The following is a 22,711-nucleotide window of genomic DNA, read 5'->3' as shown; positions in this document are numbered from 1 at the left end:
AAAGAAGTAAGATGCTAACCCAAAGAAACAAGAATAAATGAAATAATAAATACAAAAGAAGAAGTTAGAAATTGAGAACAAAAAAAAAAATAGAAAAGATTAACAAAATCAAAAGCTGATTCTTTGACATCATTAGTTCAATAGTTAGACCTCTGAAAAGACTGATCAAGACAAAAGAGAGAAAATACAAATAAAATATGGAATGAAAAGACAAATAACTACAGACAAAGCAGAGATTAGAATAATAAGCAAATTATGAATAGATGTAATAATGTAATGGATAAATTTTTAGGAACTATAAATGCCAAAATTGGTACAAGAAAAAAATTAGAGGACCTACTTAGAACATAAGTATTAAAAAAATTGGAATGATAACCAAAGACCTCTTATCCCCTCAAAATCCAGGCTCAGATAGTTTTTTGTTTGTTTGTTTGTTTTTGTTTTTTTTTAAATTTTTTTTCCACACACACACACACACACACACACACACACTGTATTTTATTTTTACAAGAGATAAATAGACTGACACCAAGCATTGTACATGGATGACCACAACAAAAGCAACAATGATTGCAATTACCAAACATGAAACACACTCATACTATGTCATAATATTGACATTCAGTCCAGTAATCCTCCACTGTAACAGCTCCTTTACTTTGCAGTGAAAATTGATTTGTATATTCTTTGCCTCCGAGTCCTTGTGGGATTTTTTCTTTTTTTAAATTCAAACAGAAAGTCACAAAAATTATACTCATCCTCATCAGTTTACTCAGTCCCATGTAATTAATTTTTTTTTCATCTTGATCTTTTGTTAGCACTTTTATGAGCTCATCAGTTTTTCATTAGAGTTCTGAAAATGCTTATTCATTCAGTTCAGCAGTACAGTCAGTTACCAGAAACCTGTACTTGTCAGAGTCTTTTCCATGAATTTCCTGAAGATGAAACCCTTTTATAGGAACATATTTACAAAAGCATCAGAGTACACCCAGAACTGTCTGTAAATGACAAAAGACTTAAAAATGACCACGGTTAAAGATTTGATGAAAGTTCATAATAATGCAGTTGACAAGAAAATTAGTTATTTCTGAGATACACATTTTAAAGTAATAACTAGGATTATGACTTATAACATTATACCAGAACATATAAGATTTTTAGAAATTTCATGTAATGTCTGAAACATTTATATTCACATATTTCCATACAAATAACCCAATGAAAGTTTAGTATTAGTTGTTTTGTTTGTTTGTTTATACTGCAGGTTCTTATTAGTCATCAATTTTATACACATCAGTGTATACATGTCAATCCCAATCGCCCAATTCAGCACACCACCATCCCCACCCCACCGCAGTTTTCCCCCCTTGGTATCCATATGTCCGTTCTCTACATCTGTGTCTCAACTTCTGCCCTGCAAACCGGCTCATCTGTACCATTTTTCTAGGTTCCACATACATGTGTTAATATACGATATTTGTTTTTCTCTTTCTGACTTACTTCACTCTGTATGACAGTCTCTAGATCCATCCACGTCTCAACAAATGACTCAATTTCGTTCCTTTTTATGGCTGAGTAATATTCCATTGTATATATGTACCACATCTTCTTTATCCATTCGTCTATTGATGGGCATTTAGGTTGCTTCCATGACCTGGCTATTGTAAATAGTGCTGCAATGAACATTCAGGTGCATGTGTCTTTTTGAATTACGGTTTTCTCTGGGTATATGCCCAGTAGTGGGATTGCTGGGTCATATGGTAATTCTATTTTTAGTTTTTTAAGGAACCTCCATATTGTTCTCCATAGTGGCTGTATCAATTTACATTCCCACCAACAGTGCAAGAGGGTTCCCTTTTCTCCACACCCTCTCCAGCATTTGTTGTTTGTAGATTTTCTGATGATGCCCATTCTAACTGGTGTGAGGTGATACCTCATTGTAGTTTTGATTTGCATTTCTCTAATAATTAGTGATGTTGGAGGCTCAGATAGTTTTAAAGTTTCATCCCATCAAACTTACAAAGAACAGTGAATTCCTACCACACATATGAATATATATATGTATATTATTCTAGAAAACAACATGAAGCCTATGACATTATTTATGTAAATAAAAATTCCACGTACATTAAAAATATACAAATTTTATAAGAATGCATAAAAACAAAAGAACTTCATTAACTTCATTAGAATGGTAGTCAATGATCAAGGTAACAACATTGGGAAAGGGGAATTAAGGGAATAAATAATTACAAGAATGAATGAATGAATGAATGGAGAGAGGCCATACAGGAATGAATGTGTCATGAACTAGGAGTATGGTTGATTCAATTCTCTGACCTAAGATCTTGTAGAATAGAAAAGAAAAAAGATGATCAAATTATGGTCATTAGGGCTTACAGTTGAGTAGAAGGAGATAGACATATTTAATTTGAAAAGTGGAATAAAGTGATTAAGATATTTTGGAACAATTCTGCTCATGGTAGAGTGGGGATACAAATCATGGTGCTGTAACTTCTACCTGGTTGGGAGCTGGGGAGATGAGATTGTAGCAGCTCAGTGGCACACCAGAGGAAGAGACAGGCATGGCATAAATAATGTAATTCAAAGAATAATGGAGGAAAAATTAAAAGTGAATGTTAAAAATAAATCCAATGGGAATGCAAAGGCAAGGGGTCATAATCCTGTATAAGGAATAGAAGAAGGTGTTTTGATACCTGAGCTGAGCCCACAGAACTGTGCAAGTGACTCAGACAATCTGCCAGTCTAGGGTTGCATCTAGGTTCAGAAGTGGATTCTTATGTTGGCTCCAGACTCTCCATGGAGCCCAGATTAAAACTCTGCACAATCATATACCACACATAATTAGTGTGACCTGAGAACCTATCAAACAATTAGTAATAAAACATCAACTTTGACTCTGCTTCCTCAGCTACGAGGTAAATCCCTTTAAACCAGGTCCCAGTGCTTTTTTTTTTTTTTTTTTTTTTTTTGGCATTTGGATTCTGCCTCTAAATTTGCAGATGCAACAGGATGATTTATCATGGAAAATTATTGCATGATCATCAAAAAGTAATGAAAGTTGTCACAGCCTCTCTTCTTAATGGTATTTCTCACTGACCTCCTTCCCCCTACCCTGAAAATGAGCTCTAGGGGTCTAGCATAGAGCCAGCCTGGGGATCTGATGCTGTTTAATTCACGCAGGCAGTCAACCATGAGCACTTTTTTTTTTTTTTTTTTTAAGTAAAGACAACTTCTGTAACTTTTTAATTAAAGCTTAAAAGCCCTTAATTAAAGAGACATAAATCACCGAGAAACCTTTAAATCTTTGTAATCTTTTGTGGCACTGCTTGTATGTTCCCAGCTGTGGGCACGCGGACCTCAGAGGCAATAGGGTACGGAGAGGGAGAGCACTGCCGTGTAGTGGTCCTGGAGCAGTGGCTTGGCAGGGCTGGGCATTCAGTGGCAGTGCCATGGTGGAGATGCTGGTGTGCAGCCTGCACGTGGTGGAGAGAGAGATCAGGGCACTGTAGGACAGGAGCATCCAGCCTTGTTTCTATCTTAGCCTAAATTCACAGTCAGAGTTTTTGGTAGGTCAAGATGGCGGCCGCCTCTAGGGGACAGAGGGACAAGTCGCACAACACCAGGAGGAAACAGACAGGGTGAGAACGGAAAACATTTCATTTTTGAGCCCAGGATCCTCAAAAAGTCAGTGTCATGAAAGAAAGGAATTAGAGGACTATGCTGAATTAAAGGAGGCTCAAAAGACACAACAAGCAAATGCAACGTGTGAACTTTGATTGGATCCTGATTAGAAACCAACAAAACTGTGAAAGACATTCCTTAGGGTGGTGGAAAAAATTGAATATAGACTTGATATTTGATAATATTATGGAATTATTATTAATTTTATTATGTGTGATAATGGTATGGCAGTTAAGTAAGATAATGTTTTATTCCCAAGAGAGATACGCTGAAGTATCTAGAAGTGACATTTCACGATGCCTACAAATGTGCCTGAAGGATAATGACCGTTGGGCAGAGAGTGGAGGGTATCTGTGTGTTCATTTCAGTAATTTTTAAACTGTTTATGTATGTATGAAACAATTTTGTAACAAAACTTGGAGGAAGAAAGAATGGCCGCCTCTGTTTCTTTGTCTCGTGGGGATCTCCCTCTGCGTGGGAGTCACAGGTCTACTGATGCAGGAGCAGAATCAGGTTGGGCGAGTAGAGCTGGACAAGTCTTCCTCTCTGCTGTGACGTGAGTCTGGATGTTGTGAATGCACCCCTTTTTTCCAGGTTTTAAAATACCATAGGCTTCAGGAAGGAGATAGCTCTTTGGATCTTCAACTGTGGCACTTAACGGTTTGTCTACCTGGATCTGAGGATTCAAACCCAAGTGGCACAGTGGCTCCCATTTGCATGGAGGTTTCAGTCTAGCCTGGGAGACAGATAGTCAGTCAGTCCCCACAGCATCATGATGTCACGTAGAGCCTTCTGACATGTGTGCGATCACGTCTGGCATGGTGCCTGGTACCCCCAAATATTTGTGACATCATGATCTTTCTTTCTCTGTTTAAAGATAGAAACAAGGACATCATATACATCTCAAGGGGTATATATTGTTCTATGAGGCATTGGACATGGCCTCTGGATACTGGGGCTCGATGTAGGGAGATGAGGGAGTGGTAGGTCACAGAACCTTCCGACTGGCTGGATCAGGGTCTAGAATGGGACGGAGTCTCCAGGATCCAAGCCCAGCAAAGATGTATGTGTCTGAGTGGACATGTCACTGGACTAGACCAAGAAATCTGCAAACTGGATGAAGTAGCCTCATTTTCCTAAGGCTCAGTGGCTGATAAAGCAGGGTGGATGTGTGTGGTGTGGAGACTGGCATGGGGCCAATTAAGGGACTAGCTTATCCACACAGCTAGAGAAAAAAAATGCCCCTGGAACATCCTTTCCAAAAATTTGAACACTGCTTTGTCCAAACTTAAAAGGGCTTTAATTTAGAGAGCGCTGGAGGGGGTTTGGAGATCACCTGGCCTCTTGGTTTTCAAAGGATTCTGCCAAGAACTCCTAGGACTCTGAGGAAGTTCAAACTCAAGTCAAGACTCAGTTTGAAAGTCACAAACCAAATCCAACCCACTCCCCTTACAGAAGCTGAGTGCATTAGCTTCCTAGGGCTACTGTAACAAAGTACCACAAACTGTGTGGCTTAACAGAGATTTATTGTCTCACAGTTCTGGAGGCTAGAAGTCTGAGATCAAGGTGTCGGCAGGGCCAGGCTCCCTCTGAAGGCACTAGAGAAAGATCTATTCCAGGCTTCTCTCTTAGCTTCTAGTAGTTCCTTGGCTTGTGGCGACATAACTCCAGTTATGGAGAGCATGGCATTTTCCCCATGTGTCTGTGTCCAAATTTCCCCTTTGTATAAATTATTATGCATTAGGGGCCCACTCTACTCTAGTGTGATCTCATTTTAATGAATTACACCTGCAATGACCGTTATTTTCAATTAAGATCAATTCTGAGGTACGGGTGGTTAGGATTTTAACTTATATATTTTGGCAGGGGCATAATTCAACCCGTAATAGTGAGCTAGAGGGAAATGGACTTGCCTCAGCTCAAACAGATCTGCCTTAGCACCCAAGCCTAGGTCTGGGACTCCTAATTCATTGTTAAGAGCTCTTTTCATTACTGCAAGCTGTCTCCTACTTGACGTCAGACTAAACAAGGATTCCCAAGCATGTTTTTCTCAGCCCTAGTAAAGGAGTCATTTGCCAGTTTGGAGGTGCCCATCATTCCACCTCTTTTTATTAGCACCTGATCTCCCTCTTGGAGGGTCTCCTATTGTGTGGCGCTTCCTTGAAAGATAGTACGTGTATCCCATTCTCTGATTTGAAAGGGCAGACCCTCCTTCTATCTCCAGGTAGCCAGATGGACACATGCCTTAGACTCAGCCCGTCAGACCCATTCTCCTGGGCCTTGTCCCCTGAGTAAGTGATGCCATGACACAGAGGCCACAGCAACACTCAGACTAGCCTGTTCCTGTAGGCTGGCCTCGCCGGGCCTCCTCCTGGTCATCCTCCAGAACCCCCTGGCATCCCACTCTTATGAGTCCCTGATATTCTTCCTGTAAGCCCCTTGTTTGTGTAAGAGAAGCAGAATCCACTTCTGTTACTTACAAAAATAAGCTCTGAATGATACACCAGGATGTCACGGGTTCCCTAGAGAGGCGTCGCTAAATTCATTTTAATTCTAGAATGAATCAGGACACATCATGAGACCCCAAAGATGACAGATTACCATTATATGGAATTTTTTTTTTTTTGGACCCAGGTCCGAGCTGGGACCTCAGACCCATGCTCTGTGAGCGTCACTAATGCCACCCGAGGGGGGGCAGGAGTGAGCTGGAAGGAGGCGACCACCAGCCGCTGCCACTTGCTAATCTATATTCGTAACAGCCCCCGTTGCATGTCAGTTGTGCAGTAAACAGCTTCAGCAGGCAGATCACAGGGCCCAACAATTTTATCTTATTTCACATTGAGCCTAAACAAAACAGATAAGTGCTATATCATCTCCAGGAATTAATCCACATACAGTTTATCTTCTGAGAGGTTTGCCGCGGTGTCATTTGCGTCACTGTAAACACATGTTGGGTGGGTGGCTCTTACTAATTTAATTTGCTTCCAAATGTGTGTGTATGTGGGACCTCCCCCAAACCAAATAATTTGGAATAATAGCATAAAGGGAGTGAGGTAATATATGTGGCAAGCCAAGGTCTTGGGTTTTTGTGTTTTGTTTTGTTTTCGTTTTTGTTTTTTTAACTCTGAAGGAAAAAAGGGGACATGGAAGGGGTTTATTTTTGATTAAACGCCTTGGCCTTGCTTTGGTATTTATCTTGCCGGGGCAGCCCCTGATCCAGTCAGGATGTGTAATTCCATTAGCATTATCTCTCAATTCACTGAGAGGGCCTTCAGCCTGGACAGCGGCAGCATAAAGTACTACAGTGTTCAGGAGGCTCATTTCTTATTTCTTCAGCAAGTTTATTCCTTTATCGGCAGCTCGTTTAAAGGGAGCTAAAGGGGAGCCGGTCAGATCGTTAAGTGAGGGTTTAGCGTGGGTTTTTAAAGGCAAACCCAAAAGCTTTGAGGGGAAGAAAAGGTTAAATTAAATAAACAAACAATGCCTGCACAGCCAGCAGAACTGATGGCCACAGATAATATTTAAGGACCTCCTATTTATAAAGGAGGCTTTATCTTTGTACTTTTAATGAGAAAAGTGATTTCAATTGGGTGTCACGACTCCTGGGTGTATTCCAGCTGAACCACTAAGTGACCTTGTGACTTTATTTCTCTACGCATGCCCACCGCAGAGGTGATGTTCAGGGCAAGAAAGAGATGTTCTTCCTAAAGTGCCCGGAGTCCCTGCAAAGAAAGATGAGGGTGGATGAAAAGGAGATACGGGTGTTTCTCATTCGTCCATGCTAATGGGAGGCAGGGTTCACAGGGAGAGAGGAATTGCACAGAATATTCCCAAACCCCATTTGAGTTTTAACTCTCCCCTCCCACAGGGGCCTTTTCCTTTTCCTTCCTGTGCCGGCAGGTCTCATCCCCTGGCTGGCTTGGCTTCCCCTCCTCCTTGCCTTTGTTCACCCCTTCACAGAAGTGCCCACCTGGCCAAAGAGAAGATGCCAGGGGTTGGGGAAGCTACATGATATTGGCTCCTGGGAGCCGCTTGCGTGGTGCGCGGCTTGTAATCCTGTTTTCTGGGAGAGGGATTTGAGGTGGCAAAAGAATACATGATGTGCAGCATTTTGAGAGTGGAGTTGGGAGGGACTGTCACAGATATCTGCTCGTGCCAGTAAAAATCGCAATCCCACTGCATCTGAAAGGCAGCTCGGCCACCAGCCTTTTCTGAAGGCTCAATATATGCATGCCCAGTCCTGTGCTAAGTACCTTATATGCATTGTGTTCTTTAAAAAGGTGTTTCCAAACTGTTTATTTTAAAACCCTGGAGGCTTATCAGTAAATTTTTTGAGCGGTCCCAACATATGTACATTTATTGTAATGTAGTATGTATATTATATGCATATATTATGATATATTATATACTATTATATAATATATAACAGTATATATTGATATTTTTAAAGGCTGAGAAAAATAAATAGAAATAGAAATTACTTTAATACTTTCTCCCTGCATTCCCCATAGAGTCTTGGGAATACGCTAAGTACTTAACAACCCACTCTGACAATTTCTGCTCCTCACAGCCTACCTGACAGGTAGATGGTGTTGTCACTTCCATTTTATAGATGAAGGAACTCCGGCTGAGATTGTTTTGGTAATTTTCCCAGAGGGGGGATTGTAACCCATGTCTTCTGATTCCAGATCTGGGGGTCTTTCCATTACTCTGTACCCCCTCCTTCTCCCCTCTTACCCTGACGAGGGACCCCAGTGAGTGGCCCTGCGTTCCTATGACCCACTATTCCCTCCTTCGTCTGTTCCAAGGCTCTCCACGTTGATCAAATCTGCTGGGGATGACTCTTGGGATCTCGATCAGTCCAAATCAGTGTTAGTAATCCTGTTCTTTGCCAGACACTCATTTTCACAACCTCCCTTGCAGCTTGGAGTGGCTGTGTGACCCAGTTCTTGCCAGTCAGTTATATGGAAGCATTCTGAAATACTCTACTTGCTGTTAGAAGGGAGAGCAACTCCAGAAGAGCTTTCTGGCACTGCTTCTTTGCGTTTCTTTGGGGCTTAAGTTAAGTCTAAGAGCAAAAATCCGACTTACCAAGGATGAGACACAGACAAAATAGAAAGAGGCTGGATCCTTGATAACCTCAGGGAGTCCCTGCCCTAGACCAGGAGCCACCTAACTCCAGGCTACTCATGTGAGATATTAACTGTCTTTTAAGCAGCTGGATGTGTATGCTGTTACTTGCAGACCAAAGCCTTCCTAATGGACACAGTCTCCATTTCTGTGTTTCTAATCAACATTCTTCTATCCTCATGTCATCATTTTGTCAGTTTCCTTCTTCTCTTTGGTCTACGAATTCCATTTTATGGGGCCAGGCTTGGTCCGTATGGCATAAGATGTCATACGACCCAACGACCTTTTTAGAGCTATGCATTTTTTCCTAGCTCTTTTCTACTTTATTTTTCCCAATTGGATTATTATGTTTGTTTGTGTGTTTCTAAGGACTTGGTTCATTTCTTTCCCTTGCAAAGTTCTGCCCACACTGACTCTTCCGTGGTTCCCACAGCTTGCCTTCTTTGGAAGTGAGGATTCTTCTTCCTCTGCATTCCACCTCGGGGCCCCTGTACTGACTCCTCTCTCTCCCCACGTCTTCCCCTGGCTGGCTCCTGCTTGCCTTTCAAGCCTCAGCTCGGAGGTTGCCACCTCAGAGAAACCTTTCCTCACCTCACAACACCATATTCTCATATTATTCATAGAACAAACCACTACCTGAAATTATCCTGTTCATTCATTTAACTGGTTCATTCTTGCCTTCATCCACAGTGCACACTGCCCAAGATCAGGGACCTACTGTCCTGGGCTCCATCTTATCCCCAGCACTAGAACTTGGCACATGGGAGGAACTAAGAATATATTCATATAAGAAATGAATCAAAGAAAGAATGTATAGGGAGCTCCTTTTTATCTGTTAAATTGGGTGCTGTCTGATTCATAGATCACTGAATAAAGCCAATAAGATCTTCAACATTAAAACAAAACAAAACAAAACAATGAATGGATATGAACTACCTGCCCATGTGAGTCCTTGGTTTTATTCTGGGGGAATTGTTCAGTATTTATGAAACAGGGATATTAAAAGGTAAAGTGATCAGCACATCTATGCAAGTGCTAGGTAAATATTGTACCATCATCAAATGTCTATAATTTAAAATTCTGACATTGAAGAACATATATATATTTTTCTTTCACCTACATCCTTTGCAACCCGGTCTTGCTCGCTGATCCTTATTATTCATTCCTATCCTCCCCCTGCCCATGCCTCAAATGCAGCTTCTTAACTCCAATTCCTTCTGATTAGAAGAACGTATATTAATGTTGTTATTATTTCTCATTGAGATGAGCCTTATTTTAAAAATATTGTAACAGCAGAGGCACTATTAATAACAAAATGAATAGTTATAATTTGAATATGGTGTTATGATCAGAATCAAGAAGAATTGCTTTCTGAATTGACACTCTCTTCCTTATTCCCCTATTACTTGGCGAATACTTCTATCTTAGCATCGATAACATATTGCTGCACTTGTTTGTTATGCTGTCCCCCACTCACCTGAAAACCCCTAAGGTAGGGACTATGCCTGAAACAGCTTTGATCCATAGCACAGTGACATATGGCAGGCACTTCATAAATGTTTATTGAATGGATGATCCTAAACATGATATGAGTTGCAGAGTATCCCCTTGGCCTATTTCACTCTACAGTCACAATGAAATTTTACAGAACCTTTATAGTCTCATGAAAACCTGTGATATCTGGCTTTGGTCTTTGGACGAAATCTTTATCATTGTCACCATCATTATCACTCACTCTTTCTTTCTTTCTTTCTTAAGATGTATTCTCTCTTACTGTAGCTTTATGCCTGAATAAGCATGACGAATCAGGAAGGGAGATTATGACCAGGCCCGAAAGGTGCTGATGAAATCGCTGGAGCAGAAGCGATAGGATGCTTTAGTTTTATTTACAGAAGAAAACGATGAGGTGTCAATAATCCTGTTAATATGGGAGGAAGCATAATTAGGAATGACAAAGGGGCAGACTGAAGGTTTGGAACTCCTGCAGAAGAAGCCCACAACACTCCTTTACAGAGAGGTGCTTTCGACAGTGGAATAATTTCCCCCTGGGGGTCAGGGGCAGTGATGAGAATGCCATTGTTCGGATCATTTAAGACAAACTAGAGGATGAAGAAGCAGTCATTATAGGCTGCTGAACGTCCACAGTGTAGTTAGATGTAGGGCAAAAACCTGTCCAGCCCTCAGGTTACCGTCCCTGCGACGAGATGACACAAGCTGACCCTGAGCCCATTACCTGTGACTTCTCTGAGACACTGGGATCCCTGGCCTGGTTGTCAGGCCCTTGGTAGCCATAGAAAGCTTCTGAGGTTAAAGGGGTAGGAATAGAAGAATGATAAGTATCCCCCACTGGAGTAGGAAGAAACTAGGGTAAAGGGGGAGAAAAGCAATCTGGGCACCCAAAAAGAAAGACTGGGGACTTGGGGAGGAAGGAATGGAGTGGGGGGTAGTTTGAAAGCCAAAGGAAAAAAAATAAAAATTCAGAACTCTGGATTTTATGAGTATTCAATGAGTGAATGATGGAAAATGGTTCTATACAGGCCTGTACCGGGCAAAGGATGGTATACCTGGTGAATGAGGTGTACAGCTGCAGAGCAAGGAAGAGGCAGGGTTTAACTTAGCTGTCTGTCTACTCATTCCCTTCATCTCACTCTCTGACCTGACTTCATCCTTGATTCCTCTCCTTGGTGATGGTTGGGGCCAGATTTGGTTATCTTCCCTAAATATTACTCTGAAATCATTCCAGTTTACTTCAGTAAACATTTACTGAGTCAAAGCAAAGCCCGTGGCACTGTGGAGGATACAACAAAAAACACAAAACAACTAAAACCTCAGACCCTTAGAGACATCAGAGGTTATTTCATCCCAACTCCCGTCTTCACCTAAGCATCCCCTCCTTCCTGTCTGAACACATCAAGTGATGGAGAACTCACTACCACCCAAGAAAATCTATTCTGTCTTTAGAGAGCTCTATTAGAAAGGCATTCCTTATATTGGGCCAAAATATCTCTACATAAGATAAATTCTATTCATTGATCCTACTTCAATATCTTGAAGTTATAGAGCTAATTCAGCAACCCTTCCCAAATATTTCAAGCTGTCATGTTCCCATGATTCTTACTTTCTTGAAGCTGGACATCACCAGCGTCTTTGATTGTTCCAAATAGAATAGGATTTTAAGTCCCTTTTGGGCTTTACCACTCTTAAAGCGTGGGGCCTGGAGCAGTAATCCAGGTGTGGTCTGTCTCAAAGCAGAGCAGGACTATCACCGCCCCCTTTGGGACTCCATTCTCTAATAATATAGCTTGTGATTCCATTGACTTTGGCAGCCTCTCACTGTTGAGTCACATAGAGAGCTTATTGTCAACTTTAGCTTATACTTAAAAAAAATGTGGTCACATCTCCCTGATCCTGTATTTGCAAAGTTGTTTCCTATACCCACATATAGGACCTTGGTCGTATCTATATTACATTTCATTTTGTTAAAAATTTCCCCATAATTTCAGCATGCAAAATTATCTTTGAATTCAGAAAGTCTATTTTATGTTGAGGGGCTTTGATCATGCACTTGTAGCCTGAATAAAACAGGGTCTTCTTGATTCTGCCTTAAGATCCCTCCCAACTTGATGATATATCCAAAAGAAATGCAAAATCAACCTTTTCAAAGCATTGACAAATTGCAAAGTTTTCTACTGACAGTCTCTTGAGGAGGCATCAAAAGAAGGAATTACATCATGTACTCTGAAAGACTTCCTAAAAACTGCTCTTTTTGTGACCGATGCTCACGTCCCTCCAGGATCCCCATGCTCACAGCCTTCCTCCCACCTTCTTCCCACCCATCCTCATGCCCCCTTCCCTCCCAGGGTGCTGCTCCATTCTTTCCCCCTGGCCAGATCCTTTTTCTTTGTGGAGAGCTCCATATATTTTCAAATGTAGGTCAGTTCAGCTTCTCTCACTTTTTCATTCCTCAGCATGGTGCCCCCAGGTCAACATCAAAATGCCTTATTAACACCAAAAATGCCCAGTATTAAGCAAAAGTTTCTTTCTCCTTAGCCACGGGGAGGATTGTAAATACTTATATTTATTGTTTTTTCATTGCAGTCATAGGCAAATTTGATGACTGTGTCTCCTCCATCTTTACCCAAGTTATTAGCACATTTGTAGAACAGGATTAGTTTGAGAACAGAGCTCTGATACAGATCCCAAGAAAACCTTCCTCCACGCTGTCTTGATGCATTGAGGACCATCTTTGGGGTCTCACCATTCAATCAGTTAATCCTTCCAGCCCACATAACCCCATGCTCTACAAGGGTCTTATTAAAGAGTCCTTGATGCAATTCAGATATTCTCTCTTACACTTCCTTGATGTGAAAGCCTCACCACTTTGTTGAATTAGAAAACAAGACCAACCTGGTAGGGTTTGTTCTTGGCAATGCCAGGCCTATTCTTAGTGCTCACCATATCATTTTCTAAATAATCACGTCTGCCCTTTACTGAGCCAGTGGTCAATATCTGGGCCCAGCTCATTTGTTTGTAGTTTTCAGAACTTATCAATACATTACTTTCACCTTTTCCAAACTAGAATGAGGTTTGCCTGTCTCTAGTCCTTCACCTGTCCCTACACAGTTCCTGATGAGATTAACAACTCAATATGGAGCTTTTACCTGTTAATATCTAAACGCTTCCTGGCACCATCCTATGTTGAGCCTGTACCATTTCTGGGTATTAGTGTCCATGAGTATATTGACCATGGTGGAGAAGAAAACTGCCTTTGACTTGATCTAAAGTTACTTGCTTTAACATGGAAAGGATGTTCTGAATCATTCCTGGAATCTCCTTCTAATCAATTAGTGCCAAACAGAAGCCCTCAGGCCAAGCAGAACACTGGCTGGTCTTTAGGAAATGAGAGATGAGAACGTCTCTGGGATGTTTACCCTGTCGTGCTGGACAGACAGGCTGCTCTGTACCTTCGTGGCAGCCCAGAGAAGAGGAGCAAGATGGGGCAGATAGCTGGAAAGTAGAACAAAAGCAAGCTTGAATATGATACAGATGGGGTGGAGGAGTGGTTGGCTGGATTCGAGAAGAGAGAGTGGTGTGATGAAGATGCTTTTAGCAGCAGTATTTTTTTGTTCCTTTTAAACTAGCTTTTTAAAAAAAATGGAGAATGTAATACTTGCACAGGGTAAAATGTCAAAAAGAACAAAAGATACACAATGAAACAATAAAACGTATGTCACCCTGGCTCCCACTCTGAGGTTTCTGCTGGTGTTTTTTGTATCCTTCCAAAATGTTCGATGTATATATAAAACTATATAGATATGTATGCACTATTCTCTATATTCAAAAATATGCAAACATATATACAAATACCTTTCTGCATTTTTTTTTCAGAGCATCGATTACATAGATTTACTTCATTTAAGATCTATACTGTGTTCTATTGCATGGGTGTACCGTAATTTTAATAGCAGTGCTTTGAGGGAATGAAGAAAGAATTGTTGCCAAACCCAAGGTATTAATCTTAAGTTTGAAGTGGAGAGAGTAACTGATGGGTGCACAGGTTTACATTTCAGATTCCTATGTAACATGAGATGTGTCACTTCAACATCCCTTGCCTCAGTTTGCCGAGCAGGGAAAGGACATCACTTTCCTTCTTGATTCTAGTGTCAAAAAATATGAGACAAGGCTCCTTAGACACAGGACTTGGGAAAACAACTACTAGAAAGGGTATGTATTAACATTTTCTCATTATCTAGGGGTGGGGCGTGGGCGGAAGGGAACCCTCTCTCTGCCCGTAGCGACACTAAATTGCGCTGATGTGAGTGCTGCCTTTGCTGGGCACCCATGAACAGTCATCTGAGCAGATCAGCAGGCCTGGTCTGCACTCACCTGCTTTATCTTGGCCCGTCGCTAGCCCTGCCCAGTGCTGTGCTGGGGAAGGTTTAAGAACTGGCTCTCCACAAAGATAAGAGCCCTGGTTTGCAGTGTATGCTGATCCCCCTGGAGTAAATATTTCCACCACGGCTGGTTTCCAGCTATCAGCATAGCGTCACTGAATGCAGGGTTGGGGACAGGTGCACACAGTGGGGTCTTCCTGGCTCTTTTTTTTTTAAATCTTACTTACTTATTTATTTATTTATTTATTGCTGAGTTGGGTCTTCGTTGCTGCACGCCGGCTTTCTCTAGTTGTGGCGAGCAGGGGCTACTCTTCGTTGCGGTGCGCGGGCTTCTCATTGTGATGGCTTCCCTTGTTGCGGAGCATGGGCTCTAGGCGCGCGGGCTTCAGTAGCTGTGGCACACGGGCTCAGCAGTTGTGGCTCACGGGCTCTAGAGCACAGGCTCAGTAGTTGTGGCGCACAGGCTTGGTTGCTCCGCGGCATGTGGGATCTTCTCGGACCAGGGCTCGAACCCCTGTCCCCTGCATTGGCAGGCGGATTCTCAACCACTGCGCCACCAGGGAAGCCCGTCTCCCTGGTTTTTAGCTATCAAGCACCACTGTGGCCTTGGGGCTGTGACCACGGGGAGTCCACAGGGGACACCCAGCGTTTGCAAAGCCTGCAGACAGGAGTGCTTTGGGAGGAAGCCCTTTCAAACCTGAGGAAAGAGAATGAGGGGAGATGTTAAGGAGGAGAGAGGTCACCTTGGGTCTATGCACGGTCCCCAGAAACTCCCAGAGGCGTGGTCTGCGGCTCCTTTTGCGCCGACTCCGTATAGGCACCTCTTTCCCTTCTTACTCTTCCTCGTGGCTCCTTTCCTCCCTCACTTTCCTCCTACCCGTTGTGGGCACCTTGGCCCCCCTGATGACCCTTAGGCACTGCTTGGGTCTCCAGAAGCTGCTGAGGGCCGAGGAGATTCCTCGAAGCTGGCGCCAGGGGGATGGAAGGTAGTCCTCACAGGACACTGTGCGGCGGGGAAGCAGCGGCCTCCTGTTTCCGGTCTCTTCTTGCCGTGCCTTCTCTTGAGTCCTTGGACCTCCCCCCTGCCCTGCAGTGCGGGGAGGGCCAGGATCAGGAGGAGGGAACTTTATCAGCAACACAGGGATGGAGTCCACTCAATCTGGCCTCCAGCGGGCTCCCCGTGAGGGCAGGTGCCAGGCAGCTCGTTAAAATGAACGAGCCTCCGTGCGGGGTGTTTCTGAGGCTGACATGCTGGAACTGACCACATCCACTTCAGGTGAGCACGACTGCACATTCTGTGTGTTGTGCCTTCCAGCCCCCTGGCTGGGTTTTCTCATTTTCACTTCACACGTTGAGATAGGCTAAGGGGCTCTGTAGGGAGTTCCTGGCAGGGCACATCCTGGTGCCCATTCCTGCCCAGTATAGTCAGTATCATGCATCCAGCACGCCCCCCCCCCCGTCCTTCTTATTCTAAAGCCAAGTGGGCTCAAAGAATAAGAGTTAGAGGCTGATGAGGCCAAGGTCAGGGGAACGATTCCCTCTGTAAGTCACTATATTTTTAGTTATCTATGGCTGTGTAACAGATCACCTCCAGCAACATCTTGTCTCTGCTCCACAATGTCTGGGACCTCAGTTAAAACACCCAAAGCTGGAATCATCTGAAGATTTGACTGGGCCTAGAGGACCCACTTCCAAGGTGGCTCCCCCGTGGGATGCCAAGTTGTGCCAGCTCTTGGTGAGAAACCTCACTTCCTCTCCTCAAGGCTGCTTGAGGGTCCTCACCACATGGCCGAATACCCCAGAGCGAGTGATCTAAGAGACCAAGCTGGAAGCTGCCACGTCTTGGATGAGCTAGCCTTGGAAGTCACCCACTGTCTCTTCCTGGTCAGCTGAGTCAGCTCTGACTCTGTGGGAGGGGACCGCAGGACGGCACGAACACCAGTTGGCGAGGATCACTAGGTTTATTTTGGATGCTGGTTATCACAGTCTCTTAGAAGATTATACTCAGACAACCTGGCAATCATCTTGGAAATGTGTGTTACCAGATAAGGTATTTAACCCATTAGCACAAATCCATCCTCAGTACAAGGAAAACAAGTGAGGCCTTTGTGCTCTTTGTACCCCAGTCATAGAGGCCAGGTGACTAGCTTAAGCTACTTGGCAGGTGAGCTGGGCAGAGGCAAGATGGAGCCTTCATGTGGAAGCCATGAATGGCATCTGGTTCTTGGAGTTCAGGCGTGCTATAGGACCTCATGCCTCCTGGGACTGAACCCCCAAAACGGGTCACACGGAAGTGTTTACATTTTCTTGTTGTAGCAAGATACGGAGTTGGCCAGAGCTGGGACTCTGCTGTTTCTGGCCAATTGAGTGAGGTCACATGCCTACCCCACCCCTTGCATCCTCCCACTTCTGATTCCTGCAGTTGAAAGGACAAGTTTGCTCATTAGGTAGAAGAGAAGGAAGAATTCTGGAGAGAGGTGGTAGGTGAAGGCATCTGGGGAGGAAGGGGATTAACACTTAGACCCAGGGAGGTGTGGGAGCTGCTTCGGGGCCCAGATGCCCAAGATCCACACGGTGTGTGAGTGGGGGAAGGGAGCGAGCATCCCCCCGACCTTGGCACCAGACCCCTGGTGTGGCCTGGGAAGCCACAGCAGAGCAGCAGGGCTGGCCTTGCCCAGCGGTATAGGTGGGCAGAGGTGATGGCAGAGATGTCCTTCCATCACGTGGCTTGTGGCAGTGGACTTCCATGACGAGGCCTGTGAAGAATAACATGATCAGACTTGTTCCTCAGCACAGCCACCCTTGGGGGTCTGTGACACGTGGGAGGAGACAGGGAGGGGGCTATCAGTGGAGGCCAAGTCTGCATGAGCAGGAGAAGGCTGGGAGATGAGATTCAGATGCGACCATCACTGTGTCCTCGCTAGCACCCACAAGCTGGAGAAGCCTGGAACGGTGTGGGTCTACTAACAATACCCAGCCACCAAGGTCAAGTACAATCAGGAAGTTGGGTGGCATAGGGATGCTCCTCCCCCCACCCTCCTCCAAGGGCGGTCGTTTCTCCGTCCTGTTTTACTATTTTATGGCCTAGAGCCTTGGAAATAGAATGCTTGGGTTAGAGGCTGACTTAACCCCTTAGGAAATAGGAAAGAAGAAGTTTGTTTCAATAGACTGAGAATCTTGAGAGCAGCTGCGCATACCACGAAATGGCAGCTTTCAGAAGGCTGCAGCTTGCAGCCTGCTGGAGTGTGTGGTGGACATCTGGTGACACACCTGGAAATCAGGGGTCAGTGGGGAGTTGGGCCCTTCTCTCTGTCTGGAACCCTGGCCCCTGTTTCCAGCGCAGGGTCACCGAGGAAGGCTCTTTCCTCCCAGTCTCTGCTGAGTTGGGATAATGTTGATATTTCCACTCTCCTGCAGGTGGCGCCACAATTTAGGTTTTTAAGCCACGGACTGCCTGCCCTTTTTCATCCAGCACCGGGTGCGCCGTCTGAAACCCAGCCATGGGGCCAGCTACTGGGGGGGGAAATTCTCTATAGTACCACCAGGCTCTGGTGATTTATTTAATGAGCAAATCTGGCTTTGTATCAACTTAAATAGAAGTTCTGTTCCTAGACTAATAAAACAGTGGTGGCTAAGTGAAGGAAAACTTAAGGATTTCTTCTCCCCTCTCCTATTAAATCTGGCCTATTATTCAGCCTGAAAGATGAGCCAATACTCTACTCCTCAAACCCCTCAATAAACTACCACCGAACTGCCACAAAAATAGCCTCCTTAGAACACAGGACTTTATGAAGCAATGTGCCATTTAGCTTCTCCCTCTTGTGGCCGTAAGCCAGCCAATGACCTACTCAGCGTCCCCAGGGGGAGAGTGGGTGACTTACAGACCCACCGTCAGCAGGAGAAAAGCTCGTGTCTCTCTTTGCCGCTCCACAGCCGGTGGGATTGGGGGACGTGTGGGAGCTAGGAGGGTTTGCACCTACTGCGGAAACCTGCTTTCAACCGTTATGGAGGCTGCCTTTCCTAGTGTGTCTGACCACCGAGAATGGTCAACATGACAGAGGACCTTCCAGCCCTCACCGTGTGGTGCTATTTAAAAAAGACGTGGTCTTTGAAAAGCGATGCTGATCCCTTACGTGTGTATCGCACTTACCTTAGAGTTTCCAAGTGCATGAATAGATAGTGTCTCCCTTGAATGTCACTATCTCCAAGGGGTAAATGGGGCAGGTGAGAGGACAGAGTGTCACTGAGAAAGTCTGATCTACCCCCAAATTATGGAGTTGGCGGATGTCAGAGCCAGCTCTAGGACCCAGGTCTTCTAACTTCCGGTCTAGAGCACTACTCATCCCAACCCATCTCACTCTCCAGCCTTGAGAGAGCAAATCCAAGGGGTCATCATAATTAAAAAAAAAAAAAAAAAAAAAATCAGGTCCCACACTGTTGCTAATTTGACTGTTCGTGTTCTTCCTTATGGAGACATTATAACTGCCCCATTCAGCACACCTTTCACTCGGTTGTTAAGTGGAAGGGGAAGGAAGGAAGAGACCGTTGGCCATTCAGCCCCACTGACAACAGGAGAATCGGCTGGCGCCCCTCACCTGCCCACTGTCGGGCCAGCTCCTTGCCTCACTTCCTCTCTGTCATTTGGCTGTGTTATTGCTCTTCAGGCACCACATGGCATTCATTTCTCTGAATGAAAATAAATGACGCCACACACTAGGCAGGAGATAAAGAATAATAAATACATTTTATTTGCTACCGCTAAAAAAAAAAAGATCTTTGACTTCCCATCCATCCATCAGAAAATGGACCTGTGTCTTACCAGCAATAGTCACACACACACACACACACACACACACACACACACACACACACACAAGCTACAAGTGAAAAAATCAAGTTGTATTAAAAATACATGCTAGATGGCTGAGAATGGAAGCAGAGCTGTTTTTCTCACTCCCTCTCCCCCTCTTCCGGCATTTTTATGGCATGCCCTGAAAGCTGAGTGGCAAACAGACATTTGAAAGGATCCCCCCTCCCTCCCGCTTTTATGGAACTGTATTCCATAAGTAACCCGTTAGGGTTTTTCATGGGGCTGTCTGCGCTGTCACCTCTGGGAAAGGCCTGTGATGGTCCCGTGCAGCAATTTTAGAGAAGACACCTCAAAGTGGGACCACGACCAGGGTGAGGACAGCCTGACAAGGAGCCTGAGTGTGAGTGCCTCCTGGGCGCCTGGCGTGTCTCTCCCTAATCTCAGTCCTGCCTGGAGAAACATCTGGCCCTGGGCTTCCTCAACTCCGGATGGAGGTCCAAGAAGCAGCATCATCGAGTTATTTCGTTATGTTTCTCTGGACTTCTGAAACTAACCTGATATCGCGTGCTTTATCTAGAGTCTGGCATCCGGGGTTTCTGAGAAGAGAGGAGCCGGATCAATGTATTAACGCAAGCTAATAAGATAACTCCTTGCTGCTTTCTGGGCCCTGCGATACTCAGCAGAGGACCAGAGGCTCTCAAGGCTCCACTCTGTCTCCTGGAATACCCTTCCGCCAAACGACCCAACGTCTGGTTTCATCCTCCGTCTGGCTTGGCTCTTTCCTTCTCATCCAGGCAGCCACCTCTCCAAAGCAAAGCTTCAGCAAGGCCCGTCTAGGTGGGCCCGGCCTGAGCCGAGTGTGCTGTCCACCTTGGGGCTTGTAGACCCCGTCAGCACACAGCTGGTTTCAGTCTCCCTGGTTTACAACTCTGATCTCTGAAAATAGAAGCCCTACAGGAAGGCGTAGAAATGTATGCTGTTGTCAGTCATTTCCACCTAATAGGAAGATTCCCTGAAGGTGTCTTGATGGGAGGACAGGAATGGACCGGAAATTGCTGGCTGTGGGGAAAAAGGAAAGTGGGCAGCCATGAGGGAGGAAGCCAGAAACCATGGGCTCCTTTCGAGGGTCATCCTGGGTGGTTGCCCATGGTGCCATTCTGGGGGGCTCTGGTGTTGTGGGGATGAGTGAGGAATCCGTGGAAGTCTGGGGCTAAATAAGTGTGGGAATCCCTTCAGTTTCTCTTGGAGGACGGGGCTCAATGCTGCCTAGGATCTAGGCAGAGGTTTCAGAGGTAATGCTGCTCACTTTCCATCCTCAGGTGTCTGCTCCCTGCCAGACGGCTGTCTGAACCAGAGCAACATCCCGATCTCTCTCTTTGGACTTAGAAACTGCCCGGATGTTGGCCTTGTGTGTTTTCGCCCTGGTCTAGGATCTAGGGTTTTCGAGAAGAGAGGAGCCAGGTCGGCCTCTTAATAGAAACAGGACTAGACGAGGCAGGTTACCCGGCGAGCTCTAGGGCCCTCGGCCACCCATGCTATCTCACCCAGCCTCCCCGTCCTCAGGTCCCGTGTGGGGTTCTGGGGCGGGGTTCTGATTTGGCACGGGTGCCTGTGTCGGTGTCGGCTCTGAGCACCTAGGGGTCCCTCCGACCGTCGGCGCCCACATCCGGACCTTCCGAGGCGGCTGTGTGCCTCATCCCCCGTGCGCGCCCGGCGCCCGTGCCACCAAGTACGCGCACCTCTGCCCCACACAGCCGCCGGCAGGGTCGCCCGGTGCGGGCCGAGGGGACCAGGCGGGTGTCCGCAAACGTGGGAGCGGGGAGCGCGGGCTAGGCGGGCGGCGGCGGGCGCGGGGTGCGGGGAGGCGCCCCCTGCCCCCTGCCCCCTCTGCCGGCAGCTCTCGGGCGGTCTAGCTGTCAGCCGAGCTCCAAGCCAGCCAGCACAAGCCAGGGAGGGAGCGCGGCGGCGGGTGGCGGGTGGCGGGCGGCGGGGAGGGGCGGGGGCGAGGAGAGGGAGGGAGGGAGGCTGGGAAGCGGGGAGGGCGGGAGGGAGGAGAGGAGGACCCAGAGAGCGCCAGGCAGCTGGAGTTTTTGCAGCGCTTGGCCGGGCTTCAATGCACAGCAGCAGCGAGCCGCGGCGGCAGCAGGCAGCCCGGGAGCTCCGGCGGCGGCCGAGCCAGCGGCGGCCCCGCTCCCTGCCCCCTGCAAACTTTGCGAGCAGCCCGCTCGGGGGGCCGGGGGACGCGCCCGGGAGGCCCGGCTCGGCCCGCGGCCGCGCTCTCCGCTGCCGCAGCGCCGGCGGCCGCCGCCGCCCCGCGCCTCCCCGGGGAGCAGCCGGCGGCTCCAGCGGCCCCCCAGCTCCGGCCCCTCGGCCCGGCCCGGCCCGTCCCCGGGTGGAGGCGGGGGCAGCCGCGGCGCGGCCGGCCGCGTGTGGCCGGGGGGCGGCCGCCGCTGCCCAGGGAGGCGCGCCGAGGCGCCAACAGCGCTCCCCGGCGGGTCCCCCGCGCACTCGCCTCGCCCGGGCAGCGGCCCGACCGGGCGAGCATGGGCGGCGCGGAGTGACGCCGCCGTGCCCGCTTGGCATCAAGGACATTCAGCCCGCGGGGGTGGGGACGAAGGGGGCGGCCCCGCGTCGCCACCGCAGCCCCCGAGAGCCGCCGCTGCTGCTCGGGCTCCAGGGCTGGGGGGTGGGGAAAGGGGTGCTTGGAAGCGAGCCGCATTTCCCGACCTTTTTGTTGGACATTCTGCACACCTTGGACGCCGCCAGAGGAGCTGTCAAGCCCCGTAGGCTCTGATTTCGCCCTCCATCTCCCTGGCCTTCCCCCGGGTTCCCCGTGCCTCGGTGGAGTATTCGCGTTCGTTGGTTCGGGGCTGGGGCTGGAGGAGGCAGCCACACGCGCGCACACGCACACGTTCAGAGGAGGGCGAGAGGCAGCGGCACCGGCACCATCTGCAGTGTCAATGCGGCGCTCCCGCTGAAGCAGGCAAAGCGGCGCTTGCAGGTAAGGAGCCGGCCGGGCGGCCGGGCGGCCGGGCGAGGGCAGCGCGGGCGGAGATGCCGGCTCGGTCCGGAGTCCTCGGCTGCCCCGGAGCCAGCCCCTTGCACGCGCGCACACACACACACGCGCGCACACACATATACACACGGGCACACGCCATGCACACGCACCTGC

The 22,711-nt window shown here is 47.0% G+C and overlaps 1 protein-coding gene across 6 annotated transcripts in view; it reads left to right on the top strand.

The window, feature by feature from the left end:
• PLXNA4 (plexin A4) overlaps positions 1 to 22,711 on the top strand; it is a 608,610-nt gene that overhangs the window by 139,175 nt on the left and 446,724 nt on the right. The window contains exon 1 of one of the 6 annotated variants that reach the window (XM_082399135.1): positions 8,100 to 14,559. The exons of 4 other annotated variants lie outside the window; for them this stretch is intronic. In XM_082399135.1, the coding sequence (XP_082255261.1) occupies positions 14,424 to 14,559 (136 nt within the window). In that variant the 5' untranslated portion in view covers positions 8,100 to 14,423. Of the gene's footprint in view, positions 1 to 8,099; positions 14,560 to 22,251; positions 22,541 to 22,711 lie in introns of those variants that run through there. One more of the 6 variants, XM_082399138.1, reaches the window with a different exon arrangement.

The sequence above is a fragment of the Balaenoptera borealis genome, assembly GCF_965194805.1.
Source record: "Balaenoptera borealis genome assembly, chromosome: 7".
NCBI lineage: Eukaryota > Metazoa > Chordata > Mammalia > Artiodactyla > Balaenopteridae > Balaenoptera > Balaenoptera borealis.
This window is presented reverse-complemented; position numbering and strand designations above follow the sequence as displayed.